Source organism: Propithecus coquereli, unplaced genomic scaffold (genome assembly GCF_000956105.1).
Source record: "Propithecus coquereli isolate 6110/MARCELLA unplaced genomic scaffold, Pcoq_1.0 Scaffold40, whole genome shotgun sequence".
NCBI lineage: Eukaryota > Metazoa > Chordata > Mammalia > Primates > Indriidae > Propithecus > Propithecus coquereli.
The window spans coordinates 4,130,646-4,140,295 of NW_012149730.1; the positions used below are offsets into that span (position 1 = coordinate 4,130,646).

The following is a 9,650-nucleotide window of genomic DNA, read 5'->3' on the forward strand; positions in this document are numbered from 1 at the left end:
CAGCCTAGCTCACAGCAACCTCAAACTCCTGGGCTTAAGCAATCCTTCTGCCTCAGCCTCCCAGGTAGCTGGGACTACAGGCGCTCGACCATGTCCAGCTAATTTTTTCTATTTTTAGTAGAGACTGGGTCTTGATCTTGCTCAGGCTGCTCTGGAACTCCCGGCCTGAAGCGATCCTCCCGCGTTGGCCTCCCAGAGTGCTAGGATTACAGGCGTGAGACATTGCGCCTGGCTAATATATTGTCTTTCTAACACTAAATATAAATGACACCGTACTTTACCAATCCGTCTGCCATGTTTTTCTCATTCAACATCACATTTTTCAGATTTATCCATATTGTTACATGTAGTTATACTTCATCACTGCCGTTTCCACAACTTCCAGAAGCATTTCCATAGGTCCATCCTCCTGAGCATGTGACTGCCCCAAGATCCCAGGAGTAGTCAATGGCAGCCAATGGGCCATCTGTTTTGGTGGTACTGGTGGTGTGGACAGAGTTTGCACGTCTAGGTCAAGGCGTTCATTCGTGTGGGCTGAAGGGGAAGTGGAATGGGAGAAGGATCTTGGCAGCTCTCCCTACCCGAATTCCCTTTCTAGAATTTTAAATTTGGATTTCCAGGCTGTTAAGAAGATGTATTTAAGGTAGGAGGCTGGAACATATTTCCTTCACTATTTACTGTGATTTACAACTTTTAAATATTCAGACTTAAGTACGTGGACCTTCGTTTATACTTTTGACTGGGCCCCACAAATAGAGGTGGTCTGCCCTTACCTTATATCCGGCTTTCTTCAAATCGTTTTGTTATAGTAGGAAATTACCGAAATGTGGCTCTCCTTCTATGTCCACTTGTATTAATTATATTAATCACCACCTCCCCTCCTCTCTTCACTAGCTAGGACTCTCAGCTCTATGTTTGCTACGTTAGGCACCAAGTTGGAATGAAGACGCTAACTGGACGCCAAGAAGCGACGCTCGAGGCACGCTCCCACAAAGGTCCGCCCAGCCCGGGGCCCCGCGGCATCCTGGGACGTGTAGTCTTTAGGGGCGCAGCTGCCTCCTCCAAGTCTCCTCCCCCAAGCGCTGGACGCTGCCTTTCGCCCTCGGGGCGTCGTGACGTTGCGTTCCTCCGATCCCTTACCACTTCCCTCTTTCTTTCCCTCTGGAGAAGCTCAGTCCCGGACTTCCGAAGACTTTACGACATTGGTTCTCAGAGTCGGTCTCAGCGCCGGGACCACTTTTCGGCAAAGTGACGTGGACGTCAACAGCAATGGCGGAAGGAGAAGAGGTCCTGCCACCGCCAACGTCGAGCGGCGACGGCTGGTGAGTGAAAGCCAAGGCTAATTCCCACTGGCCCTTTATTCTTCTTTCTCACCATTCTGGGGTTCCCTGAGGCACCGTCTGGCGTCGGCAAGAACGGGAAGACCCGTCCTCGGAGAAGTCCAATGTCCTGCCCCGCCCCCTCTGCCTGCCGAGTCTCCTCTGCCTGCGGGGTCCCTCCTCCCTGCCCGCTTCTGCCCAAGGGGCTGGGGCGGGACTCGAAGGAAGAGGGGTGTTGTCCAGGTGCTGGGCCTCAGTCTGGGCCTCCCGCTTCGTCCACTGCTCTCCAAGATGTGTTGGAGAGGGTGGCTTCAGGGCTGAGTTTGGCTGAAGTCCCAGGAGTAGACTGGTTAAGACGAAGTTTCTTGGATACAGATCTGGGGCATTAAAATATGATTTGAAGAAAAGACCTTTTGAAATTACTACTGCGACCTCTGCCTGAGGGTTCAGAGGTTGAGAGACACACCCAGGGAGGATCCCTTCCACGTAGTTGAGATGTTTTATATATTGGTTTTTAATCTGGTTTCGCGTTCCAACAGTTTTTACCATTCGTCTCTTCCACACAAGCCGTCTTTTTCCTTTCTATCACTTTTCTCGCAGCTTGATTTCATAGCTTCGGATGCAGCATGGGACTTTGCGGTTGCTGCTCCCAAGCCTTTACATGCTTACCTGATTCGTGCTCGGGGTTGTGGGGAGGACCTCCAATAATTTTTTGGTACGCTACTCGGTGTTGTTAATCTTTGGGAAAAGCTTCTACTTTTGAAATAGTCGATCTTTACAATGGTTAGGGAAAACATCATTTAAAAAAAATCTTTAGAGGTTTGTCTGATTTTCACAATTGATTTAAGTGCATTGACCACATGTATTTGGATTTGCTTGTTTTTAGTATGTGTACAGCTCACTAGCACTTTGTTTACCTAAATATAATACAGGACATTTGTAGGTATTGAGTTTAGTCCCTGAGAAAAAAATGGAAATCGTTGAAACGGATAGATAATAGAGTAATAGAGAAATTCATCTGTCAATTAGCAGACATCAAACATTACCTTAGTGCGTGTGCTCTCCAAGGTGTAGGAGGAAAACTTATGGTGACCTAGGTGTAGTTTCTTTCCTCAGTTTGCTTATTTTGGAGTTGGGATCTGTAACAGGTACAGTCAGTAACAAGATAAAATTAATCTTATTCTTTGGGAGTGCGATTAAAAGTGTTATGGGAGTTGGGCGGGGGAGGGCGGCGCAGAAACCACTTCCACTTGGAATCACTGGGGAAAGCTTCATGGAAGCAGTGGTGTTTGAATTAGGCCTTGAAGAATGAGTAGTATTTAGACCAGCACTGTCCAATAGAAGTATAACATGAGCCACGTAAGTAATTTATCATTTTCTAGTAGCCATATTAAAGACTAAAAGAGGTAAAATTCGTTTTAATAATCTATAATACTTTAATCCAATATATTCAACATATTTCAACATGTAATCATTGTTAAAAAAACAATTAGATAATTTTACATTTTTTTTGTACCAAGTCTTATCCAATGTGCATTTTACATATACTCTACATCTCAATTTGGTCTAGCCACATTTCAAATATTAAATATCCACACATGGCTAGTAGCTAACATATTGAATAGTGCAGAGTCAGATTAAGAGATGAGAAAGGCCTCTGACTGCAGGAACAGCATAAGCAAGGACATAGGCAAGAAAACTAGTGATTTGTTTGGAGAGTAATAACTAGAACTGCCCGGTTGAAGAGAAGTTGTGGAAAAATAGGTCTGGAAAAACATTAAAAAAGGTTTTAACCAGTTAAAGGGACCTTTTAAAAGTCGTTGACATAGACATTGCAACACTTTTCAGAAAGTGATTTAGCTGGTTATAACCTGAAGTTTCTAACTCCTGGCCTCAAGTGATCCTCTCATCTTAGCCTGCCAGAGTGCTGGGATTACAGGTGTGAGCCACTGCACCTGGCCAGGTTGTAACCTGAAGTTTGCTGTTTTGGAAGGGTGAGTTGTTTCACAAACTGGACATAATCAGCTGATTGAGGGCCATGAGGGGAATGTTTCTAGAGTTAAGGTATCTTGGGGAGTTCTTAGGTTAGGAGGATTGTAAACATGTGTCTAGTTCACAGGCAAGGGACATGGAGTAAATGATTGCTAGAGAGATAGCATTTGTTCTCCTATAAGGTTGCTGTGTCTTTGGTGTGTCTTCCCATTTTTGTTCATTTTATTTTCATGAAGGGAGGAACCCTGAGATATTCTGTGATTTCTATTCTTTCTCCATTCTCTTCCAATCTTTGTCTTTTTTCTCGAATCCTTACTCCCCTCACCAGTCACCCAGAAGTGAGTTTGAATAGAGTCAGGAAAGACTTTGGGATTGGGAGCCATGGGTTCAATAAAGCCTCTCTTCTTAGAGTGCTTGGTGAATGGGCTGTTACAGAATGGGGATGCTTTTTTGTAAAAAAGAGTAGATGTTTTTATTTTAACTGTCATGTTTTTATTTTAATTTTATCAGATACAAATTTTTCTAAAATATATCATGTGTCTCACTGCCTAACCCAGACTCATCTTAACGACTCAGGGTCTTTCAGTTTACAAGTATAAGCGTATAAGAATAAAATTAGGTCCTTGTCCTCAAGAAATTTATGGTCTAGTTACAGGAGTTGCATTTAAGAACATTGATTACTTTTGTGCTGCTGTAATTTGCTGAGACCTTTAGAACTTATCAAGACAGATAATGTAGATTGTTGCTATGTTAAATGGCCCCACACAGCCATCCTTTTTTGAGATTTCTTTTTATAAGTTTTTCCTGTTTTCTTTCTTTCTTATCAGTGTTATCTCTCAATTTGTTCCTACTCTGTGAAACTAGGTAGTTGAACTTGTTAAAATTGTGTATACATTCCTAAAAAGGCTCAGGATGGAGCTTTAAAACCTTAAAAGTACATGGGCTCTATGATATCATTTATTACTTATTTACTAGTTTTCAGTTATGGTCTAGATCAGTGGTTCTCAAAGTTTAAATGTGCATTGGAATTACCTGAGGAGCTTGTTTAAATGCAGATTCTGCTTCAGATTTTGGGTGGGACTTGAGATTCTATATTTCTGACTAGCTCCTAGGTGATGCCAATTCTGCCAGTTCATGGACCACACTTTAGTTAGCAAGGTATTAGGTGATGTATATCTCAGAATGAGTAGGTCAGCAGAATTTATCTCTATATTTTATATGTTATATTGTATCACCTTACAGGTTATACTATAATTTATCTAATTACATAACTTACCATTACTCTTTAGATAGTGAACATCGCAAGAGCAGTAGCAGATAGCAGGTGGCTCAGTAAATGTTTGTAGAATGAATGTATGCATGAATGAATACAGACTTTTGTATCATCATGTGCAATGGCATACCAAGCTGTTATTTCATGTAAATTTCCTGACTCCAGTGTTTTTGTGAGCTGTGTAATTGTCTGCTGGTATAATGCTCATTCTTTATGGAAAGCCATGTTGATCAGAAACTGCCTCAGCTCTCAAGCTTTCTGAGACTTCAGCCATGTAAGCTCAAAGGGTGTGGTGAAATCCTTGTAAAAATACTTATGGTTAATTTGAATTGATGCAAATTTAATTTAAAAAATTAATATATATTATGAGAATCTGAATTTGTAAAATCAATGTTAAATTGTTACAATTCAAAGATTGGCAGTTATTCTTCTTGGTGTTGAAGAAACCAGCAGTGGATTTGAACAGATGTTCTCATTTTCTGAGGCTTTCTTCCTGACATAATTCCTAAAGATATAAGTTCATAATTAAAAGAAAATTTGGTATAGACTTTAATTATACAATTGATATTCTGAACTTATGTAATTTTAAATTTTTACTCAGAATTTTTACTTTTAATTCATGGTTCTAATTTATTGCTAAGCTTTTCTTAAATTATTGTTGAACTTTTCTTAAAATTGTAAAAGTTTTAGTTCCATAAAGAAGCTTCTATTGTTGTTAATTTGAGATGTGAATAGGAATTGTTTTTGAGAATAATGAGTTATTTTTACAAGTTTTGTGCACTCTGTAAATAGCACTCTGTCAGTGCTTCTTACTTTATAAGCATTAAAACATGAGGTAAGATTTAAAATGTCACTTAAGGACTGGGTGATTGCAATTTCAGATATGATACAGTCAGTAAAGAAATATGTGAAATATGAAAGAGAAAGGAACCCTTTGTTTCAGAAGAACACTGGCCACTTGTGGGAAGGCTAGATATTACCTTAGAAAAAAATGAAGAGAAAACGAGCTTTATTTCTTCAATTAGGGGTTATTAAGTGATAGCTGTTTGATTTCGTAAACTGTAATTAGAGGGCAGGCAAAGATGAGCAATGAAGATGACTTATTTTGTTTATGTTATTTATGTTAAAGTCTTTATTATAATTATAATTCAGATTTTACAGTTTTTGGAGGCAATTCCTAGTTCACTTCTAGGATTTTGTTTCCTGTAGATGTTTTAATATCCACATATTAGATTTAGTAATTGGTTTTGCATGCTAAAGAAATGCATTTCATTCAGTTAATTCATTTTATCTATATGTACTCACTGTAGAGAGGGTACAAGTGCATTCCCTATATTAGTGAAGCAATTCAAGTAATTCTGGAGCAACCGGTTAAATGTACTGCAATATACAGCCAATTTATGAGTAGGAATCTTTTGAGCAAAATTGATAAAAACCGCTTGACAAAGCATTTCTGCTCCATAGTGCTGAAATGTGGATTCCATTTGGTATAAACTAAAGACAGTGCCCTCCCTCTTGTATCAAAAAGCAAAACAGAGTTTAGTAAAGCATTCATAGTTCAGCAGACAATCACCGAATACTGTTTGAAGGGTTTTAGAAAAAGTTTGAAACAGTTTTAAAACCAGAAGTGTGCATTGTGGTTCCTTGCTGGGGCATGTTAATTTTTTGTCATTTTATTTCTGGGAATAATATGTGAAGATACCTTCTGAAGGTATCTAAATACTAGTGTTTTTGGAAATTACATAGGATTATACACTTTGAAAAGGGCGGTGCTTGAAGTGACTTATTTAGATACTGAGAATTACAGATGGAAAGCAAATAAGTCCCTTATGTTAAGCTCATAAGATCAGACTGTTTTTTGTGGAAATAAAAGATCAGTAAGTTTAGAGCTACTTAAAAGAAACCTATTTCCTGAAATTTAATGTATATTTGCTTTTAAGAGTCTGCTTAACTTTTTAACCTGAGCTAAGAAAATGACTAATTAAATCATTTGTTTCAAGTCTTCATCTTTTTCTTATCCTTTAGCTGACATAGCATTTCGTAGTTGTGTGGGAATGTTGTAGTGTGTGCTTCTTTTTAAAATTTGAAAGTAGTTGCATAAAACTAGTTGTTATGGTGGTATTTAATTTTAGCAAGGAAATACAGGTTGAGACTTCCTTATCCTAAATGCTTGGGACCAGAAGTGTTTCAGATTTTGGATTATTTTGGATTTTGGAATATTTGCAGTATACTTAACTGGCTGAGCATCCTTAACCCAAAAAATCTGAAATCCAAAATGCTCCAGTGAGCTCCAATGAGTCCTTTGAATATCATGTTGGTGCTCAAAAAATTTCAGATTTTGGATTTTTGGATTTGGGATACTCAACCTGTATAAGAAAATACTATACATTTGAACAGATCTTTATCCTTTATATGTAATGTTTTTATATACCATCTAATTTGGATCTTAAAACAGCTCTGTGAGAAAGAAGTTGTGAATTTTTCTTATTGCCTTGTTAGAGATGAGAGGACAGTTTTAAAGTGGTCATATGACAAATGCAGGTAGTGGAAGATCTGGGACTTAAATTTATGTCTCCTTATTCTTAGCCCTGTGCTTTTTCTAAAGTTGACTGTGTATATATTGTATATTTCACATATACTTAATGGACACTTAGAGCCCATGTAAAAATATGCTAACCATATAAAAACATGCTAATCACATAATCAACCATGTGTTTTGAAAGACACAATATTCAAAGATGTGCATTGCTGAGCACATGTGTGTATTGGTTATCTGTGGTATCTGTTAGGCTTATAAGGATATGTATAAGATGTGTACCACCTTGTCTCTTATATATCCATGAGAAGGGGCAATTCATGATTGATACGGTGGGATATGATAGCGATAGCATTATATACTATAGCATTATACCCCTTTCATTTTTATAGTGCATTTTCTTTCCTTGCCAGAAATCACATAAATAGATTTGTTTTTTAACCTTAAGTAAGATATTATGATTGCATCATCTAGAAAAGGTATGTAACATATATATTTAATAGATGTAGTTCTATTAATATAATAAATTCTATAAGTATATTTTCATATATAACCAGTAATATAATTGTATTATACTATATGTATCATATACATTAAAATAAGATTGGCTGGGCTCAGTGGCTCGTGCCTGTAATCGTAGCATTCCGTTAGGCCAAGGCGGGAGGATTTCTTGAGGTTGGGAGTTTGAGACCAGCCTGAGCAAGAGCCAGACCTCTTCTCTGCTGAAAATAGAAAAATTAGCCGGGTGTCGTAGCTGTGCCTGTAGTGCCAGCTACTTGGGAGGCTCAGGCAGCAGAATCCTTGAGCCTCGGAGTTTAAGGTTGCAGTGAGCTGTGATGATGCCACCGCACTCCAGCCAGGGAGACAGAGTGAGACTCTGTCTCAAAAGAAAAGAAGAAAGATTATTTTATTTTGATTTGCAGTAATATTTAGAACATATAAGCAATTATATACCGTTTTAATGACTTTATCAGCTCAATACTTTATCTTTTGGTTTTATTCATGGATGTTGGAGCAATAAGAAAGTTGCTTTAAAAATAATTTCCATGTGTCATTTTGTCCCTTAAAGAGTTTCTAGCCTTTGTTTTGAAATATAAAAGTGATTCATAGAAGGATGTATCCATCTGATATATATGTGTTATTGAATACCAGAAATTCTTGAACTTTATTTTGTAAATTCCATTTAGATTAATCCCCAGCATGAAAGTAAACAAGATCCTCTTTTCTCAAATACGTTTTCTTTGCCAAGCTATCACCCCTTGAAAAGAATTGCCCAAATGTTGCAAAGTCTTGTCACTTCATTTGCAATAGTAGTTTATTTTCCAAAATGATGGTTTCAAGAAAAGGAATATTGGTGCACTTTGGATAACGTGGAAATTTATAATAGACATAGGTAATGTCTCTCTCTGACTTTTGCTGTTTTCATACCATTCTTAGGCAAAGGATACATTCTGTTTTTAGTTTCAAAATGAACTGTTCTAGTGGAAGAAAACACAAAGATGCATTTCTTTGTGCCTTAAAAGTGCTGGAAAGTCACCTCATAAGTATAGAAAGGAAGAGTATTGAGGACTTTTATTTTGAGAAAGCGTGGAAGAGAAAAGGATTTAGAGCACCCTCTGAAGTTAACTGCTTATTAGTAGAGAAATTATCCTTCAATTTTTAGGTAAAATCTTACAGCAAATGCATTGCAACATTACATATGTAGTTTGAGAAACTTGATTTTTGCTTGTGTTTTGTTCTGTTTACTTAGGCAGCCACTCCTGAGTTTTTTCTTAGCAGAGGAAGGAACACTGTTGGTACCATTCGTGCAATTTGATCTACATGGATTATGGATCAAAAATAAATCTGTGAAAAATATTTAAAGCATCTGTTCCATTTGTAGTTAATTTTAGTAGTTTATGGCACAACATTTCTGTGATCTCTGTCTCTTCTGCTTGTTGCACGATGATGAAATACTGTAGCTATCAAGTTTGTTTGACTTGGCAAGCCGAGAGGACTAAATTTAACCCCTTCTTTACTTGGCACAAGATCCTGGTTAAAACACCAATTCTGGAGAGGATTACATTATTTGATGAGAGAATCTCTCAAAGCTTCTTTTGTGGATCTGATCGTAATACAGAGTTTTACTAATTTTTTAAGCTGTTTTTTTCCCTTGGCATAGAAATACAACACTTGTTAAAACACTTATAGCAAGCATGTGTCATTCCAGCACATATCCAGATGATTTCAAGATTTCACAATTATCAACTTGTGCTCTCACAAGACTGTAAATTGTCAGGGTCTTTTCTGAATGTGCTATAAACTATTTGTGAAATACTTAGAAAGTTTTGATTGTTTGAGACTGGTATTTAAAAATAAGTTACACAGGCCGGGCGCGGTGGCTCACGCCTGTAATCCTAGCACTTTGGGAGGCCGAGGTGGGTGGATTGTTTGAGCTCAGGAGTTCGAGACCACCCTGAGCAAGAGCGAGACCCCGTCTCTACTAAAATTAGAAAGAAATTAATCGGACAACTAAAAATATATAGAAAAA

The 9,650-nt window shown here is 37.9% G+C and overlaps 1 protein-coding gene across 1 annotated transcript in view; it reads left to right on the plus strand.

The window, feature by feature from the left end:
- The first annotated feature begins 1,063 nt into the window (after positions 1-1,063).
- TBC1D23 (TBC1 domain family, member 23) overlaps positions 1,064-9,650 on the plus strand; it is a 58,937-nt gene continuing 50,350 nt past the window's right edge. Inside the window, exon 1 of the mRNA XM_012652808.1 lies at positions 1,064-1,322. Within this exon, the coding sequence (XP_012508262.1) occupies positions 1,270-1,322 (53 nt within the window). The 5' untranslated portion in view covers positions 1,064-1,269. The remainder of the gene's footprint in view (positions 1,323-9,650) is intronic.